A 21,002-nucleotide genomic window follows, 5' to 3' on the forward strand; every position below is an offset into this window, starting at 1 on the left:
CAATAATAAACAACAATAAACACAAATTAACATCCACCACAGTGTATCCTCCAAGCACCTCCTCACTGTGGTGGAGGCAAAAATCTTAGGGTTACTGTCTCTTCCCTCCTCTTCTCCCTCTGCGCTCAGGCGATTCCCCACCGGGCGATGGCATAAACAGTCCCGCGGCTCACCGAACCCCGCAAACGGGCCGGTTCAAACACCGCGGCCCGGGGTGGTCGAAGCTGCCGCCCTCCAGTCCAGCGGACGCAGCCGCTGGCCCGCGGCTGAACCCAGGACTCAGGTCACCGCCGCCAGAACGCCGTCCCAGCCACCGGAGCACCGTTCCAGCCCCAAGCCGGATCGCCCTCACATGAGTGCCGTTCCTCCCTCGAGCTGGGCCGCTCCGACGGGAGCGCCATTCCACCTCGAGCTGGGCCACTCCGACAGGAGTGCCGTTCCACCTCGGGCTGGGCCACTCCGACGGGAGTGCCGTTCCACCTCGAGCTGGGCCACTCCGACGGGAGTGCCGTTCCACCTCCAGCTGGGCCACTCCGACGGGAGTGCCGTTCCACCTCGAGCTGGGCCACTCCGACGGGAGTGCCGTTCCACCTCGAGCTGGGCCGCCCCGACGGGAGTGCCGTTCCACCTCGAGCTGGGCCACTCCGACGGGAGTGCCACAGCCCCTCACGGGAGAGTCTCAGCCCCTCGCCAGGCCGCCCTCACGGGAGCGTCACAGCCCCTCACGGGAGCGCAGTTCCAGCCCCGAGCCGGACCACCCTCATGGGAGCGAGCCCAGGGCAAGTCCTGTCAGGCTGCCTCCGGAGCCTCGAGGTCGCCAGCTCCGCCATTAGGCCTCAGCGCAGACGGAGGCAGAGAAGGGGGATACGACAAAAAAGTCGTATTCCCCCGAAGGGAGAGACAGCAAGCCCCGTTTCAACCCCCCCCCCACCACATAAACACAACCTAAAAACCAAAAACGTAAATAGACAAAACGAAAAAAAACAACACAAAAAAGTAAAGACAAACGGACTGCAGGCGAGCCGCAGACGTTCACCAGCGCCGCCACTTCCGGTTACATTTGAATGCAATATTTATGCTTTAAATTTGATTAGTTATGAATAAGGTTAGGCTAAATTACATTCCTAATTACATTCCATAGTAGAGCCAGGCTCTGATCAACAGGTGCAGCACATGAATGATCTTAGTATATTCATGTATGGAAATCAGATTATAATCAAACACTTGGCCCATGTTGACCACCCTGGGTCTCACTGCACACCTGGTACTCCTGACCCTGACTCCAGCTGCATACCATCTCTCATTCCTGACCATGAATCAATCCAGCCTTACACCTGGCCCCCTATTCTACCCTGATCACAGCTGCTGACCTGCTTAGGTTCCCAGTGCTGAACACTCCCATTGTCCCAGCTTTGACTGCACACCTAGTACTTAATATTACACTTATCCCATCCCCCTGGATATTCTGGATGAATAAATTAAGGTTTTGTCAACTAATTACAAATCAGGCTAATTACAATTCAATAACATTATCCAACTCCGAAACACGAAGCGCTGAGCATTAGGATCCAGACATCCCGGACAACTGGCCTCAGTTCCCCGCTCACATCTGGCAGTGCTCTCTATCTGAACCAGGGTCCAAGGAGCGTTTTTGAAAGTGGGGAGGCTGAGCAATGACTGATCACTGGCCTTGGGGGTACCGAGGAGGGAGTGGAGCAACCGAGTGGGGGAAGGGTGTGGGATGGGGGTGTTCCCCCCTCCCGCGGTAGGGACCTTTTAAAATTTGATGTATTAAAATCATGTTTTAGTGCATTGTAGTAGTATGATTTCAATGTTTTTTTGTTTGAAGTATTTTTAAGAGGTAACTTTTTAAGGGGTAACTTTTTCCACACAAAGGGTGGTGGGTGTATGGAACAAGCTGCCAGAGGAGGCAGTTAAGGCAGGGACTATCTCAACATTTAAGAAACAGTTAGACTGATACATGGATAGGACAGGTTTGGAGGGATATGGTCCAAAAGCAGGTAGTGTAGCTGGGACGTTGGCGGGTGTGGGCAAGTTGCGCCGAAGGGCCTGTTTTCACACTGTATCACTCTATGACTACATTATACCTCCACTATGCATGAATGCTTCAAAATCAAGTGATCAAATTTTATTGCCATATACTCAAGCATAGAAACATAGAAAATAGGTGCAGGAATAGGCCATTCGGCCCTTTGAGCCAACACTGCCATTCAATATGATCATGGCTGTTCATCTAAAATCAGTACCTCTTTCCTGTTTTTTCCCCATATCCCTTGATTTCGCTAGCCCCAAGAGCTAAATGTAGCTAAAAGTGTTGGATGGCCCAGAACTTCCTCCAACTAAATGAGAGTAAGTCTGAGGTCATCCTTCTCGGCCCCTCGGACTCAATCAAAATGATAGCAGACAGCCTTGGAAGCCATACCGCACTACTCAAAACTCACGTCAAAAACCTTGCCGTGATATTTGACTCGGCACTGAAATTTGACAATCAAGTCAATGCCGTAGTTAAAGCTAGCTTCTTTCTGCTTCGGACGATAGCTAAAATAAAACAATTCCTCCAATTTGATGACCTCAAAAAGATCATCCACACATTTATCTCCTCCCGCCTAGATTACTGCAACTCCCTTTACACTGGCATCAGCCAATCTTCCCTGTCCCATCTGCAATTGGTCCAAAATGCCGCAGCGAGACTCCTGACGGGCATCCGAAAAAGGGACCACATCACCCCGATCCTGGCCTCTCTCCACTGGCTTCCTGTGCGGTTTCCGAATAAATTTCAATATCCTCCTTCATGTCTACAAAGCCCTCAATGGGCTTGCCCCCACCTACATCAAAAGTCTGCTCACCCACCACACCACCTCCAGGTCCCTCAGATCGGCAGACTTGGAGTTGCTGAATATCCCGCGGTCTAGACAAGCTCAGGGGCGACCGCGTCTTTGCGGTTGCAGCTCCTAGACTGTGGAACAGCATCCCTCTTCCCATCAGAACTGCCCCCTCCATCGACTCCTTTTCAGTTGAGACTAAAAACCCATCTCTACTCCCAAGCCTTTCTTGACGTCCTCTGAGCGTATGTAGTTTGTTTGTTATACTATTCTTATACAAATGTAAAGCACTTTGGCCAACGAGAGTTGTTTTTTAAATGTGCTATATAAATGTGACTTGACTTGGCTTGACTAACTCTCTTGAAAACATCCAGTGAATTAACCTCCACTGCCTTCTGTGGCAGAGAATTCCACAGATTCACAACTCTCTGGGTAAAGAAAGTTTGTCCTCATCTCATACTAACTGGCCTACCCATTATTCTTAAACTGTGATGCCCTGGTTCTGAACTCCCCCAACATCGGGAACATTTTTCCTGCAGTTACAGTAAGTGAAAATCTAGCAGGCAAGCAGGATGCTTTCTCCAACCACCCCCATTTGAAGGCCACTATCTTCCACCGTTTCTACCCAGTGCTTGGTACCTACTTCCAGCAGCCACTGGTTGTCCTCTAGGATGCACCGAGCAGCAGTCTGATCCATGCCGGTCACTGGGCGAATTCGGCACAGAGACTCTCATGGCAGTGGAGCAACGCTTCCGACACCTCCGACGGCCCGGGACTCTTGCACTGAGGCTGCTCCATAGCCGGAGCTGCAGCGAGAGACTCGCCAGCCCGCCAAATACTCGTCAACCCGGCAAACACTTGCCAGCCCGGCAAACACTCGCCATCCCCGGCTCCGCTTCTGTACCCGCCACTGCTTCTGCTTCCATCCCTCCCTCAGCCCCGGCTCTCCAACACCCGCGGCCCATGCAGTTGATATGAGTTTTGACATTTACGTTGATCACAGAATTTCTCACGACGAGCTTGAGAATTTGGCGAAATGCGTGAATCTCACGCTGAATGCATGAGAGTTGGCAGCTCTGCTATTCTCCTGCTTTCTCCCCATAACCCATGACACCCGTACTAATCAAGAATCTGTCGCTCTGCCTTAAAAATATCCATTGACTTGGCCTTTACAGCCATCTGTGGCAATTAATTCCACAGATTCATCATATATGGAATAGGATTGCTGTTTATATTTTGTTCACTTTTAAATACTTTAATATGTATTCTCTAGAAGTAATTTTTTATTGTATCTCAGTACATGTGACAATAATAAACCAACAAAATATCCTTTTCCATCTTTTAAAATTGTTCTCTTTAGAAGTTTCTTACTTTCATAGTCTCATAGAATGACATAGAAAGAAAGAGGCCCTTCAGCACAACTGGCCCATAAGACAATACGCCATATGAATAGAATTAGGCCATTCAGACCATCAAGTCTACTTCGCTATTCAATCATGGTTGATCTATTTTTCCCTCTCAGCACCATTCTTCCGCCTTCTCCATGTAACCTTTGACGCTTTTGTTATCAAGAACCTATCAATCTCCGCTTTGAAAATACCCAATACCTAGCTGCCTGTGGCAATGAATTCCACAGAATCACCACTCTCTGGGTAAAGAAATTCCTCCTCATTTCCATTTTAAAGCTGAATCCTTTTATACAGATGATGTGCCCTATGGTTCCAGATTCCCCATTACTGGAAAAATCATTTCCAAGGTCTTTCATTTTTCATTGGGTTTCAATGAAATTGCCCCCTCATCCTTCTAAACTCCAGTGAGTACACACCCAGAGCCATCAAATGCTCCTCGTACGTTTACACATTCATTCCATGCTGACCAAGATGTCACACCTTCATTAGTCCCACTTGCCTGTATTTGGAACATATCCCTCTAATCCTTTCCTATCCATGTACCTGTCCTAATATATTTTAAATGTTGTTACTGTACTTTCTTCAACCACCTCCTCTGGCAGCTGGTTCTATAAACCCACCACCCGCTGTGCCTGTGTCTGTTGGATTTAATTGAAAAATAATTACAAAATGTGCAGATGCTGATTAACTGCAGCATTCCTTTCTAGAATTGCCATGTGTTTTATATTTTGGATACATCCATAGTTTTAGCTTGCCGTGAAAAAATGCAATATTTTTGTTTTGCATCTGAATACCAGCTTACATTCATTATTGCATTTTCCTTTTGCGACCCTTTGACTGGTATCTGGCCTTTGTTATTGAGACTAACAACTGTGCTTCCTTGAGCACGGAAACATTGATTTTACCAATCAGCCTAAAGCAATGCTGTGTCTAACTAATGTGGTTTTCTTTGTGCTTTTCAGAGTGAATACATTGCTTCATGTGACTGTCGGCGCGAGTTTCTTTCTGGTTTTGATGGCTCTGCAGGTCAGTTGTATTTTGTTTTAAAAGAACACATGCATGAAAAGAATGCATTCAATGCTGACATAATATGATATGAATAACTAATACATTCTTCAAATGAACTCACATATCATCAACTGTACAGCTCCAAAGATAACCACATGTGACAAGCACTTTAAGTTTTGAACAGGTACTTAAAAAGGAAGGGTATAGAGAAAATATGTAGGAAGGAACTGCAGATGATGGTTTATACTGAAGATAGACACAAAGTGCTGGAGCAACTCAACCGGTCAGGCAGCATCTCTGGAGAAAAGGAACAGGTGACGTTTCAGATCTGAAGAAGGTTTCCGACTCGAAACGTGAATCTGAAGGAGGGTTCCGACTCAAAATGCCACCTGTTCCTTTTCGCTATCGATGCTGCCTGACCTGCCGAGTTGCTCCAGTACTTGTGTCTATCTAGGGTATAGAGAGATATGGACCTAATACAAAATAAAATGGGATAGGCATCGCGGTTGACATGGGGAAGCTGGGCAAAAGAGCCAATTTCTGTGCTGAATGATTTTATAATTTACTGTGTTTTTTTCAATGGAAAGTGTTGCATCGCTTATCATTGCGCTTACTTTAAACGATTAACTTCTGAAACCCTTGTCCGTGCTTCAGGTATAAATAATACAAATGTGTTGATGGTTTGCAATTTGGTTTACCTCCAGGTACTGCAATTGTAACAGAGGAGCATGCAGCCATGTGGACGGATGGTCGATACTTTCTTCAAGCTGCCCAGCAAATGGACAAAAACTGGACCCTTATGAAATTGGGTGAGTGGATACATAAAGCAAAGTTCAGTGGCTGAGTGATGGGATGAATCAATAATTAACTGCGTTGGGAGCTAGGGGGAAAGCTGGGAAAGGTGCTATACAGATGCAATTAAAATAAACCTCTTGTGTTGTAGGTTTAAAGAGCACACCCACCCAGGAAGATTGGCTGATAAACGTATTACCTGAAGGGTCAAAGGTTGGTGTGGATCCTTTTATTATTGCATTTGGTAAGTGAAATTTGTAAATTACTAATATATATTTTAAAGATCTGCTCTAACGTCTGTGCATTATGTTTTCCATCATTGTACACAAAGTTCACATAATGTTTAAAAAATAAAAGTCACGTTGCAGGGTGCAGCTGGTAGAGCAGCTGCCTCAAAGTACAAAGGGACAGTGAAAAGCTAATGTTACATGCTAACCAGTCAGCGGGAAGACAATACATGATTACAATTGATCCATCCACAGTGTACGGATACATGCTAAAGGGAATAAGGTGAATTACATTTAGTGTAAGATAAAGTCCAGTAAAGTCCGATCATGTAAAGTCCAGTAAAGTCTGAATGGGAAAATAAGCTGACAATGTAATATATTGACAATATATTGTCAAGAGTGCAAGGTACAAGTTGATCACCATTGATCACCCATTCACACTGGTTCTACGTATTTCCACTTTCCCATCCACAATAGGGGCAATTTACAGAGACCAATTAACCTACAAACCCAAACGTCTTTGGGTTGTGGGAATACAAAGGAGGAAACCCATGTGGACACAGGCAGAACCTGCATTTTGCCGACAGTCTCCGATGATGTAGATAGTAGCTCAGGACTGCTCTCTGGTTGTTGGTAGGATGGTTCAGCTGCCTGATAACAACTGGGAAGAAACAGTACATGAATCTGGAGGTGTGTGTATTCATACTTCACTACCTTTTGCCTAATGGGAGAAGGGAGAAGAGGGGAATTTGTATTTTTATTTTTATTTTATTTAACCTTTATTTAACCAGGAGAAGTCTCATTGAGATTAAAAATCTCTTTTACAAGAGAGTCCTGGCCAAGACAGGCAGCAGCACAGTTCCACAGTTACAGACAATAATTTAAAAACAACAGAGAACATATAAATAGAGTCACAGTCATAACATCATCAAACAAAGCATGTACAGACAGAAGAGCCCGCTTCAACATCATTAAGAAGGGATTTAAATCTGTTTATAGAAACCAGCTCCTTAAGTTTCAGTTCATTCTGCAGCTGGTTCCATGCGAAGGGAGCAGCATAACTAAATGCCCTTTTCCCTAGTTCAGTACGGACTTTAGGTACAGTTAGTAAGAACAAGTCCTCAGAGCGGAGCTGATAAGTTCCTGTGCTTTTTCGAATTACATACTTCTGCAGGTATGAAGGAAGAACACCGAGGATAGTCTTATATCCATGTTCACCCTGTGTCCACAAGGGTTTCCTCCAGTTGCTACAATTTCTTCCTACAACCCAAAGACGTTCGGGTTAGTAAGTTAATTGGTCTCTGTGGAGGGAGTGGATGGGAAAGTGGGAATACGTAGAACTAGTGTGAATGGGTGATCAATGGTGATCAACTTGTATCTTGCATTCTTGTCAATATATTATGTTTCCTATTCAAAAGAATCGCATTGAAGGGTTTCTTTACTGACAAGAAACAAAGTGTTTTTAATTAAGAGACACAAGAAACTGCTGATGCTGGCAAGAAAAACCAAACAGTGTTGGAGCAACTGGAGCTTACCTATCCATATCCTCCAGAGATGCTGCCAGACTCGCTGAGTTGCTCCAGCCCCTTGTGTTTGAGTTTTTAAACTAATCTTTTTGAATATAGTTTTAAATAGAATTGAATGCTTTTCTAAACGGTAAGGTCTTAGGAGAGAATATGTGGGAAGCATTTAATGCACAGAAATTGCTAGTTAAGAGTAAAATATTTTCAAAGATTCTTGATGACATGGTAAAAACTATTTGCAATTTAAATCTCAAGACTTTAGGTTATCTTTTCATGTTGTAGGGTTGGCCAATGGGAAATGGAAATGATCATGAGATAGCCATTTTTTCCCCTGCATCTATTCCTTAGGAATTGACATACTCTATGTATTTTTATTTAGACCAGTGGAAAGTTTTGTCTAAAGCACTGAAGAATGCAGGTCATAATCTTGTGCCTGTCAAAGCAAACCTTGTAGATATGATATGGAAGGACCAGCCATGTCGGCCTTGCAAACCTTTGTTGGTTATGGATTTGAGTTACACTGGTGAGTCTGTCCTCTTTGAAAATACATGCACCTTGCGTTTTACGCCTGTTTGATTTATGCGTTCTTTGAAATAACGTGCTCGTTCAATTAATACCGAAACCTAATTAAGGTGCTCGAATATTTGGAGCAACGCGCTCAAATTTAGGCTTGGCAACATAGTCGGGAAAATGTTTAATTTTACGCACTGGTTTTCAGGCACGTAACCCCTGCGTAAGCCACGAGCCTTAGCACTAGATAAAGCTTAATAAGTATCATTGTCTGAAGTCTCAAGAAGGGTCTCGAGCTGCAACGTTATCTATTTCTTTTCTCCAGAGATGCTGTCTGACCGACTGAGTTAGTTTATGCTGGGCCTCAACCAGCCATTTAATTCCAATAGTAGGCCCCCCTCGGTCATGACTGACCATGGGGGATGCATCCTAGTTTGCGGGTGATTTGTGGTCGGATGCAAGCCTGGGCGATGTCATATGGAGGACAGGCTGTTGTTCATGCAGCACGTCCCCCCTCTCCACGTCCAATAAATTGGTTTCAAAAGATCAATATCTAAGTAGATTAATCATGTAACTATTTTTGATATAATAAACAAAAGTTTGCAGTAATATAAAGCTACTTGCCATGAACATTAAAAACCATAGGTGAAAGTATTATTCTGAATCTGGAAATATTTTATTGATTGTAATATGATTTTAGGGAACCCAAATATTGCTTCTTTTGTAATCTTCATTTACTGCGATTAGAACGATCTAGATTGAGACTAACAATGCATTTAGAATATTTCAAATATACAGGATTAAATCAACATAAATAAATATTTGAACATTCGCAAAACTGAAAATGCTTGAAACAAGTCTAGGAATGGAGAATGAATGTCAGAACACACAGGAACATGAAACTCAGGAAGAGCTGCAAGGAAAGGAAACGAAAAAGGCAGAAAATGGTGATAGGAACTTGCCAACAAAGGTGTACAGGGCTCAATTCTCCTCCCTGAACTCAGTGAAGAACAGTATTCTGTGTATCATTTCCAATGTCTTGCAGAAATCTTTTATCTGCAGTTATAATAAACCTTCTCTTAGCCTCACTAGACAAGAGTTAGTATTTGCAAGTCAATATCGTAAATGGACAGATGTACTAATTGATATTTTTTTAAATGTTTTAAAAAGCAGGGAGAACAATTGGTAGATTTGAGGCCTTAATTGAATAACGTTTTCTAGACCTTTTTTCATGTTAAATCCCTATGTCATTTAAAATTGAATTTTCAGTTTTCTTTTTTTCCCCAGGACTTCTCATGATGGATAGAGTGTTTAGTACAATATATGTCATATTTTTAACAATATGGAATTTTTTTTGCAGTATTGCAATTGTCAGTGAGCAACTTTGGATCTGACGTGGAAATCTAGTATAATATATTAAACCTCAGCATGGCTAAGATTTATCAACTAAATTGTTGTGTGACATTAATCATGGCGGTGATCTGAAAATCACTTTATAGGCCATGATGCTGTGTAATAACTTGCCTCCCTCAGTTTGGGAAAAAAAAGTTGTCCTTTAACCTTTGCCCCTCTCACCTTAAAGCTCTGCCCTCTAGTATTAGATTTTTCCATCCTTGGAAATAGGCTGACTGTCTACCCATCTATGCCTCATAATTTTATATTCTTCTATTATGTCATATATATATATGATATGTGAATATGATATATGCATATATGAAATGTTAATATATATATGTGTGTGTATGTTTGTATATGTGTGTATGTGCATGTATGTGTGTGTATATGTGCGTGTATGTTTATATATGTGTGTGTATGTGCATTTGTATCCTTTATGTTATTTGAGATTAATTTACTTTAAGTGTTATGGCATAGTATGCCAGTCCTTGCCTGACAGTGTAGACTTCAGTGTCCACTCAGTTGCAAAAGAACATAAAGTGTATGTTATATATTGGGTTCCTGCAGAGACCACCGACTAGGGATATAGTCTGATATATCCTAAATTTGTTCATCCACGTGAGGATTTGGTAACTGCAAATTTTTGTTTCGTATCTGATGACTCCTATTGAAATAAAATAAGTAAACGTAGGAACTAGTAGGAACATCAATTATTTAGATAAAGGGATTTAAAGTAACATTAGCAAATTTGCAGATGACACAAAGCTGGGTGGGAGTGTGAACTGTGAGGTGGATGCTATGAGAATGCTGGGTGACTTGGGCAGGTTGGGTGAGTGGGCAGATGCATGGCAGATGCCGTTTAATGTGGATAAATGTGAGGTTATCCACTTTGGTAGCAAAAACAGGAAGGCAGATTATTATCTAAATGGTGTCAAGTTGGGAAAAGGGGAGGTACAATGGGATCTGGGGATCCTTGTTCATCAGTCAATGAAAGTAAGCAAGCAGGCAGTGAAGAAAGCGAATGGCTTGTTGGCCTTAATAACATGAGGAGTTGAGTATAGGCTTTAAGATGTCCTTCTGCAGTTGTATAGGGCCCTAGTGAGACCACACCTGGAGTATTGTGTGCAGTTTTGGTCCCCAAATTTGAGGAAGGACATTCTTTCTGTTGAGCAGTATAGGCTTACAAGGTTAATTCCCGGGATGGCGGGACTGTCATATGCTGAGAGAATGGAGCGGCTGGGCTTGTTTACTCTGGAATTTAGAAGGATGAGAGGGAATCTTATTGAAACATATAAGATTATTAAGGGTTTGGACACACTAGAGGCAGGAAACATGTTCCCGATGTTGGAGGAGTCCAGAACCAGGGGCCACAGTTTAAGAATAAGGGGTAAGCCATTTAGAACGGAGATGAGGAAACACCTTTTCACAGAGAGTTATGAGTCTGTGGAATTCTCTGCCTTGTGGAGGTGGAGGCCGGTTCTCTGGATACTTTCAAAAGAGAGCTAGATCGGGCTCTTAAAGATAGCGGAGTCTGGGGATATGGGGAGAAGGCAGAAACGGGGTACTGTTTGGGGATGATCAGTCACGATCACATTGAACGGCTCGAAGGGCTGAATGGCCTACTCCTGCACCTATTGTCTATTGAATCTGTTCAGATTTTGAGGTAAAATAGTGCTGCGTGCTCATGTAAGTAAGATTCAGGTGTTTAGAATGATCATGTTTTAACTGTTCCAGGTATTTCATGGCAAGAGAAAATTGTGCAACAGCGTGCAAAGATGGCAGAGAGGAAGGCCAGCTGGTTGGTGATCACAGCTCTCGATGAAGTTGCATGTGCGTACCCTTTTGTTCTTTGAAGAATTATGTGGAAAGCAGTTGCTACTTTTATAAATGTAACAAAGAAATGTGATTGTTCTACATTTGTTTATGCAATATATTCAGAGCAAGAAAGAGCCATTTAACTCCACTGATCCATGCTTATTTAGTTTAGAGATGCAGTGTGGAAACAGGCCTTTCGGCCCATTGAGTCTGCGCTGACCAGTGATCACCCCGTACACTAGCACAATCCTACACACGTGGGACAATTTATTGAAGCCAATTAACCTACAAACCTGTACGTCATTGGAATGTGGGATGAAACCGGAGCACCCAGAGAAAACCCACGCGGTCAAAGGGAGATCATACAATCTCCATACAGATGGCACCCATAGTCAGGATCGAACCTGGCTCTGTCGGGCAGCAGCTCTACTGCTGCGCCACTGTGCGGCCCTGATGGTTATGTTGTACAGAGGTCTCCCCTTGCCCTAATTTCTCAAACCCGACTGAAGTACCTTTTTCCCCCTCAAGCATTAACATGTTTTCTCTGCCTTGTGTGTTATTTTGTCAGCTACTTTCTCAGCAAGTTTTATTTTCTATCATTGTCTTAATTCCTTGTGAGATTTAGGCATAACAAGATCCTACAAATAAACTTAAACCTAAAAATGGTAGAATGAATGACAAATTGGTCGATGCAATCTTATGTTTTCTTTCTGTTTCCCTTTTTTCTTTTATTTTCTTTGTCCTCTCTTCCTCCTTTTATTCTTTTTCAGTACCTAAAAGTGCTGTGAGAATGTTAACATCTAGTTTGACAGCACATTTTATAAGGGCTCCTTTACAGGGCTGCACATGGTAAAGTGCAATCTTTTTTCATTTATACCTTGTATTTCTTATATAATTGTTGAAATTTGGAATCTCAAGCATCTGATGTTGGGCTGGGAATGCTCTATTTAGACTATGCTGACAAGAGAACATAGAACAGTACAGCTGTAGTAGCAAAGGAATGTGTTTTCTGCCCACAATGTTTGTGTCAAACTGCATGCCAAGTTAAACTGATCTCACCTGCCTGTACATGATCCATATCCCTCTATTCCCTACACTTCAATGTCTCTATCATAAAACCTCTTAAACGGCACAATCGTATCTGCCTCCACCACTACCCCAGGCCCCTGTTACATTCTGTGTAAAAAAAACTTGCCCTGCATATCTCCATTAAACTTTCCCCCTCTCACCATATAACTATAGTGCCCTATAGTATTGGATGTTTCCACCCTGGGGAAAAGGTTATGACCTTCTACCCCATCTAAGCCTTTCATAATTTAAAAAACTTCTATCTAGTGTCTGGAACCTCCGATGTTTCAGAGAAAACAATCTAAGTCTTTCCAACCGCTCCCTGTGTCTGAAACCCACCAATCCAGGCAAAATAATGGGAAGTCCACTTTGCACCCTCTCCAGAGTCTCCACATGTTTCATCTTTCCTGTAATGGGGTGAGTGATGCAAAATAAAGTTCTTGTTATGATACTTCTGTAAAAGCCACAATCATTGTCCTTCTCATTATGGGCCGGAAAGTATATGCTGGTGAGCCTTGCATCAGTAGTAGGGAAATTATTGGGGAAGATTTGGATAAGGTTTATGGAAAGGTCGGGATTACTGAGCAGTTTAGTGCAAGGAAGATCACGTCTCACAAACCTGATTGAGTTTTTTTGAGGAGGTAAACAATGATGTTGATAAAGACAGAGAGGTAAATGTGGACTTTAGTAATGCTTTTGACACAGACCCACATGGAAGACTGGTCCAGAAGGTTAAAGTGCAAGGGATTTGAGGCATAGTGGGGAAATGGATCCAACACTGGCTTGGTAGGAGGAGACAGGGTAGTGGTGGATGGGAGATAAATCTATCAAGTGGAGTACCATAGGGGCGGGTGCTGGGACCTATATAATGTATATGAATTACCTGATTGGGAATATGTTGATATGATTGATAAGTTTTTTAAGAGTTGATTATTAAGGGTGTCAGGGGTTATGGGGAGAAGGCATGAGAATGGGGTCGAGAAGGAAAGACAGATAAGCCATAATTGAATGACAGAGTAGACATGATGGGCCGAATGGCCTAATTCTGCTCCTATAACCTATGAACTTGTGAAGTTTTTAAATGACACGGTCGTAGATGGTGAGGAAGGTTGTCTTAAGGATACAGTGAGACATATCAGCTGGAAAGTTGGGCAGAGTGGTGGAAGATGGAGTTTAATTCAGCCAAGTGAATTAATGGAGACATTAATGGTGAACGCGTGGGTTTTCTCTGGGTGCTCCGGTTCTCTCCCACATCCCAAAGACTTACAGGGTTGACGGTTAATTGGCCTCCGTAAAAAAAAATGCCGGTAGTGTGCAGGGAGTGAATGAGAAAGTGGGATAACAAAGAACTGGTGTGAACGGGCGATCAATGGACTCGGTGGGCTTGTTTCCATGTTGCATCTAAACTAAACTAAAGATAAGCATCTCAGTCAGCATGGACGAGGTGGGTTGAAATGGCACTTTTCTGTGCTGTATACTCTGTAGTTGCTTGATCCCAAAGACTGCTAAAAAACTGACCTGTAATGGCACCTGCAGTCATTTTATATGAAGAGTAGTTATAACGTGAGACTTTGAGAAATGGCAGGCAGGGGGTGATGTACTCTATTGAGGTGTTCAGCCATAGCAATAACCATTTAGTCTTCGATCTAAATTGAACTTCTCAGCTTGCAGCTTCACTGTAATATTTTGATATTTTGTTTTCTTCCATAGGGCTGTTTAACCTCCGAGGCTCTGATATAATATACAATCCGGTCTTCTTCGCCTTTGCTATCATTGGTATAAACACCATTAGGTAACTTGGATGCAAAAGTGCCTCGCATTTTACACTATCTAAAGATATTGTTGCATAGCTTGTAAATATAAAGACTGTATGAGTTTCTAAGACTGTATGAGTTTCACCCCATAAAACATCAAAGCTGTGAATTTACAGAGATGAGGAGCAGTTCTACAGGAATCTATAGACTGGGGATTTTTCTTTCATTAAGGATCAATTTTAATGGAGGTTTAAATTTCTGAGGCCATCATGAAATAGCTCATAATAAACAGTTTTAGCAGATAAATTGAGGACACATTCATAAGGACGGGTGAAGGGGATTTCAGGACAGGTATAGTTAGCAAATTGTCATAATCTAGAACAGGGGTTCCGAACCTTTTTCGTCCCGTTTACCCCAGGTAACTTTAATAGCACATAACAATGTTATTTCACTTATTTATGAACAACAAATGAGGAACAGATATCGGTATACCAGAACCAAACACAGTCAGTCAATGAGAAAAAATATGTACAAATCCCGAATCAACAAATATAGCCCCAGGGTAGGCGAAATTTACCCCCTGGGAAATTTACCACAGGTTGGGAATCCTTGATCTAGAATGTCCATGATGAAGCCAGTTCAGTTGTAATTTCCATAGAGTCAGTGAGGTTGAGGGAGGTATGGTAGTAGTGCTTGATATATATGCATTAAAATAAATAATTAGGCTCCAAGGAAACACAGGGTTTCTAAGTTATATAGGAGCAGAATTAGGTGCAGCAGTAGAGTTGCTGCATTACAGCACTTGCAGTGCCGGAGACCCAGGTTCGATCCTGACTACGGGTGCTGTCTGTACAGAGTTTGCACGTTCTCCCCGTGACCGTGTGGGTTTTCACCGAGATCTTCGGTTTCCTCCCACACTTCAAAGACGTACAGTTAATTGGCTTGGTAAATGTAAACATTGTCCCTAGTGTGTGTAGGATAATGTTAATATGCGGGGATTGCTGGTCGGCACGGACTCAGTGGGCCAAAGGGCCCGTTTTCATGCCGTATCTCTAAACTAAAGTCGACTCTGCCATTCAATCATGGCTGATCTGTCTTTCCCTCTCAGCCCCATTCTCCTGCCTTCTCCCCATAACCCTTGACACCCGTACATCAAGAATCTGTCAAATTCCGCCTTCAAAATATCCATTGGCCTCCACAGCCACATGTGGCAATGAATTCCACAGATTCATCATATATGGAATAGGTTTGCTGTTTATATTCTGTTTACTTATAAATACTCAAAGAATCTAACTCAATGGGTCAGATGTCTTGTGTCATTTATTTCTGCGGTATACATTTTGAGCTCTACTGGAGAGACCATCAACACCAAGCCGTGGAGTCAATATATTTTGGCTATCCTACATAGAAATGTATTGTACCCAGACAGTAGTAGCATCGGGAAATAGCAGTACAATAGCAGTGTGGAAACAAAATTTCGTTTGAGTCTCACTGGGGCTCAAATGACAATAAATTTGTATTAGTATTACAGTATAGATTGCTCTCCAATGAATACTATTCCAACTATTGCAGTGTGGACAAACAATTTTAAACCAATATTGCCCAAATAAAAACATTTAATCTAAGATTTTTAAAAAACATTTTTTGCTCTCTAGATGCTTTTTTTGATAGGTGTCTATTCATTGAATAGCATGATTTTATATCACCATGTTTTTACTTTGTGTATTGTAGCTATAACGCCAACTGTTTGTATAACGCGTTTGTTATCGTATTTTGGCACAGTCTTTTCTTTACAATTTCCCATAATCACATTTATAATGCATTTTGTTACTGCAGCCTAGACATGTGAATATTGTTGTCTGTCAAATGGATTTTTTAATTATTTCTTTCATTTTCTCTCTCTGTCTGTGTCGGTATTTATTAATCAATCAATCAATCAATCAACCTTTATTGTCATCTTGCAAGCAACAGTTGTACAGTGCAAAATGAAAAGACGTTTCCCAGGGAATAGCGGAGCATCGCACATGAAATTTAAAACATTTCACACATAATAACACTAAAAACAATCCAGTCCCTGATGGAACAGTATAAATAGTTAAAAGCAGGTAAAACAACAACGTTAAAATACAGTAAAACCAATCATAAAAATTCCGGGGCAGCTGATTTGAGTGGCCAGTGCCAGTTATTAAAGTGGCCAGTGCCAGTTATTAAAGTGTCCGTGCCAAGCCTCAGAATCCGGTGACTGTGAGTACAGAGTGACTGTTTAGCAGCCTCACGGCCTGTGGCAGGAAGCTGTTTAGCAGTCTTGTAGTCCGGGCTTTGATGCTGCGATATCTCTTGCCTGATGGCAGGAGATCCAGGTGTATGTGGAGGGGGTGCAGTTTGTCCTTAGCAATTCTCTGAGCTTTTTTCAGACAGCGGCTCTGGAACAGTTCTTGTACCGAGGGTAGGGAGACGCCAATGATCCTCTCTGCTCCCCTCACTACCCTCTGCAGAGCCTTCCTGTCCGAGCAGTTGCAGGTGGAGTACCACGTATTTATGCAGTACGTGAGTACAGACTCCACCGTGCCCCTGTAGAAAGTCCTGAGGATGTCGGTGGGGAGTGAGGCCTGTTTTAGTTTCCTCAGGAAGTGCAGTCGCTGATGGGCCCGTTTGACGGTCCCAGTGGTGTTCCTGGACCAGGTGAGACTGTCTGTAATTTGCACACCGAGGAACTTTATGCTCTCCACTCTCTCCACTATGGTGCCACTGATGTTGAGGGGTGTATGCTTTGGCTGCGCCCTCCTGAAGTCGACAACCATCTCCTTTGTTTTATCGACATTTAATTCTAGATTATTTTTGCCGCACCAGTCCACTAGTTGTTTTACTTCCTCCCTGTACATTGATTCCTCATCTCCGCTGATGAGCCCCACCACTGTTGTGTCATCCGCGAATTTTATGATCTTATTGTCCCTGAATCAGGCATCACAGTCATGTGTGAGCATGACCTTCCACAATTGCCCTTGAGGTGATGGTGAGCTGATATATTTAAACCATTACTGTTTGTGTAATGGTCTGGCCTCCCTGTTATTCTTTCTGAAATATTTTACCTTCCAGTTTTTTTCTTCAGGAAGATAATTTGTCATTTGTAAGCCTTAAAACGGTGCCCATATTTTTAAATAAAGACCATTTCAGTGGGGTTTTGAAGCTTTTTGGAGCATTTCCATTTTTTACTTCACAAACCAAAGGGTTTCCTGCGGTTGTGACTGAAAACAGAATTCGGATTGTGCATGCACAGTGCACTTAATTTCTGCAGCTATTTTATTATAATTTTGATACCTTTTCTGATATATTGTAGAAGCATCTGTTATTTTGTTATTAGGAGGCATTTTACTTAAAAAAATATATTTTTCTCTGTGCAAACGATTTTTGTAAAGACAGTGTATGGGAATGAAGGACAAAGTATTGCTAGTTGAACGCTTGTTCATGCAAACTGTAATCTGTGGCTTGTTTACATAGCTCTGATTGACTGGATGCACCTATTAAAGATTTGCTTTGTCTCAATCTAAGCAATGTTTTGTATGTGCACCATCCTGTTAATTCCATACATGTTTCTCTTGTATAGAGCAAATTCAAAGACGCCATTTTTGTTTTTAAGTTGTAATTTGGTTCAATGCTGCTGATTCATCAGTTTGCACAGTGGGTAGATGTGTTTGTGATGTGTCATCGAGTCATACAGCAGTAAAATGGGCCTTTAGCCTAACTCATCCATACTGGCCAAGATGCCCATCTAAGATAGGCCCATATCCCTCAAAACCTTTCATAGAAACATAGAAATTAGGTGCAGGAGTAGGCCATTCGGCCCTTCGAGCCTGCACCGCCATTCAATATGATCATGGCTGATCATCCAACTCAGTATCCCGTACCTGCCTTCTCTCCATACCCTCTGATCCCCTTAGCCACAAGGGCCACATCTAACTCCCTCTTAAATATAGCCAATGAACTGGCCTCGACTACCCTCTGTGGCAGGGAGTTCCAGAGATTCACCACTCTCTGTGTGAAAAAAGTTCTTCTCATCTCAGTTTTAAAGGATTTCCCCCTTATCCTTAAGCTGTGACCCCTTGTCCTGGACTTCCCCAACATCGGGAGCAATCTTCCTGCATCTAGCCTGTCCAACCCCTTAAGAATTTTGTAAGTTTCTATAAGATCCCCTCTCAATCTCCTAAATTCTAGAGAGTATAAACCAAGTCTATCCAGTCTTTCTTCATAAGACAGTCCTGACATCCCAGGAATCAGTCTGGTGAACCTTCTCTGCACTCTCTCTATGGCAATAATGTCCTTCCTCAGATTTGGAGACCAAAACTGTACGCAATACTCCAGGTGTGGTCTCACCAAGACCCTGTACAACTGCAGTAGAACCTCCCTGCTCCTATACTCAAATCCTTTCCTATTCATGTCCTCATCCAAGTGTCTTTTAAATGCTGTTATTGCTCTTGCTTCAACCACCTCCTCTGGCAGTTTGTTCCATATACCCACCACCCACTAAATGAAAAAACTTCCCCACAGATTTCTATAAAATCTTTCCCTTCTTACCTTAAGCCTATGACCCCTGGTTCTTGATTTCCCAACCCTGTCTGTGCACTCACCTTATCTATTACCCATATGATTTTATGCACGCTATAAGATTACCTGCAATCCAAGTCCTAGCCTGCCCAATCTCTCCCGATAGCTCAAATCCTCGAGTCTTGGCAACATCCTTGTAGATCTTCTCTGCACTCCTTTCAGCTTACAGTGCTTTTCATTGTTTCTATACCACTTATTCTTTGCAGTTTACTTCCATCATGACTCAATTTTCACTGTATTGTACATGGTCGCTGGTATGCATCAGAAATATTTACAGCACAGGGAAGGATGAGTTAACTCAATAGGTTCATGTCTATATTTATGTTTCTCATGAGTCTTTTGCCACCTCACCATTGAACTCCTGCAGCATCTCCTCTTCCGTTCTCCCTATTGTTATCCAACTTTCATTTGAAGCATCCACACCATTCCTTTCAGCTCTTTGCAGTGGAATTAACTCTATGGGTAAATGGGTTTATCTTGAATTCCTTCTTTGTTAATATATTTTACAAGGATGCAGCCAGGCTGAGACTGGTCAGGCGAGGACTTTATTCCTTGAAGTACAGGTAGCTAAGGAGTGATTGTACAGAGGTATATAAAATCATGAAGGGAATTGATAGGGTGAATGTACAGAGTCTTTTACTCAGGATAGGGGTATCAGAACTAGAGGACATAGGCTAAGGTGAGAGGGGAAAGATTTAATAGGAATCCGAGGGTCAACTTTTTTACTAGAGGGTGGTGTGTATATGGAATTAACTGCCAGTGGAGGTATTTGAGGCAAGTGCAATAGAACATTTACAAGACATGTACAAGGACAGGACAGGTTTAGAGGGATATTGGCCATATGTGGGCAGGTGGGACTAGTGTGGATTGAGCATCTGGGTTGGCATGGGCAAGTTGTTCCAAGCTGTATGTCTCTATGACTCCATTGCATTTTATGATCCCTGGTTATGGGTTACACGTTGCTGCTTCAACTTTGTTGTTATGTTTTTAAACTTTGAAACGTTAACTTTTCAAAAGGCGGAAAGGATCAGTGCTCATTAGAAAATACCTGAAGCACTAACACGAACTGGCCTGACATGCTGAGTATTTCCAGCATTTTCTGCTTTTGTTTCAGATCTGCCTTTTTGTTTTATTTTCTTTCAAATGTGACTTCTATGTGCACTATTAAAGACTATGTCAGATAATCAGCAACTCAATTCTCAGGAAAGAATGTTATTTTTCTCTTCTTCACTACAGACTCTTCATTAATGAGAAGCACATGGAAGAACCTGCTGTGCGAAGACATCTGCAGCTTGATTCAAATGCCTCGCCTGATTTCAGTGTACAAGTACTTCCCTATGAATCTGTTCTGAGCGAGCTACGGACTATTTGTTCCAACATGAATTCTAAGGAGAAGGTCTGGATCAGTAGCAAAGCCAGCCACGCTCTTTCAGAAACTATCCCAAAGGTTAGTCATCAGCTAATACGGTCTCATTGTTCACCTGCCAAAGCTAAACTAAAGGAGTTGCAAGGGACTGCAGATTTGGTTTAGTTTAGTTTAGAGATACAGCGTGGAAACAGGCCATTCGGCCCACTGGTTCTGCGCCCAGCAGCGATCCCCGCTCATTAACACCATCCTATACACACACCAGGGCCAATTTACAATTATACCAAGTCAATTAACCTACAAACCTTTATGTTTTTGGAGTGTGGGAGGAAACCAGAGAAAACCGATGCAGGTCACGGGGAGAATGTTCAAACTCTGTACAGACAAGCACCGGTAGTCAGGATCAAACTCGGGTCTCTCGCGCTGTAAGACAGCAAGCTCTACCACTGCACCTCGGTGCCGTCATGCTAGAATCTTGCATGGAACACAAAGTGCTGGAGTAACTCAGCGGGTCAGGCAGCATTTCTGGAAGACATGGACAGGCGACATTTTGGGTCGGGTCCCTTTCTCAGACTGCAGAAGGGTTCTGATCCGAATCATCGTCAATCGATATCTTCCAGAGATGATGCTTGACCTGCTGAATTATGTCAGGACTTTGTGTTCAAAGCAAAACTAAAATCTTTTCCATTA

The 21,002-nt window shown here is 42.6% G+C and overlaps 1 protein-coding gene across 4 annotated transcripts in view; it reads left to right on the top strand.

Annotated features, from left to right (window-relative positions):
• The window catches only part of xpnpep1 (X-prolyl aminopeptidase 1), a 56,833-nt gene that overhangs the window by 9,244 nt on the left and 26,587 nt on the right, over positions 1–21,002 (top strand). For all 4 annotated transcript variants that reach the window (XM_033034004.1, XM_033034003.1, XM_033034005.1 and 1 more), the window contains 7 exons: positions 5,215–5,278; positions 5,965–6,069; positions 6,204–6,296; positions 8,182–8,325; positions 11,442–11,537; positions 14,301–14,382; positions 20,183–20,393. In XM_033034004.1, the coding sequence (XP_032889895.1) occupies positions 5,215–5,278; positions 5,965–6,069; positions 6,204–6,296; positions 8,182–8,325; positions 11,442–11,537; positions 14,301–14,382; positions 20,183–20,393 (795 nt within the window). The remainder of the gene's footprint in view (positions 1–5,214; positions 5,279–5,964; positions 6,070–6,203; positions 6,297–8,181; positions 8,326–11,441; positions 11,538–14,300; positions 14,383–20,182; positions 20,394–21,002) is intronic.

Source organism: Amblyraja radiata, chromosome 15 (assembly GCF_010909765.2).
Source record: "Amblyraja radiata isolate CabotCenter1 chromosome 15, sAmbRad1.1.pri, whole genome shotgun sequence".
NCBI lineage: Eukaryota > Metazoa > Chordata > Chondrichthyes > Rajiformes > Rajidae > Amblyraja > Amblyraja radiata.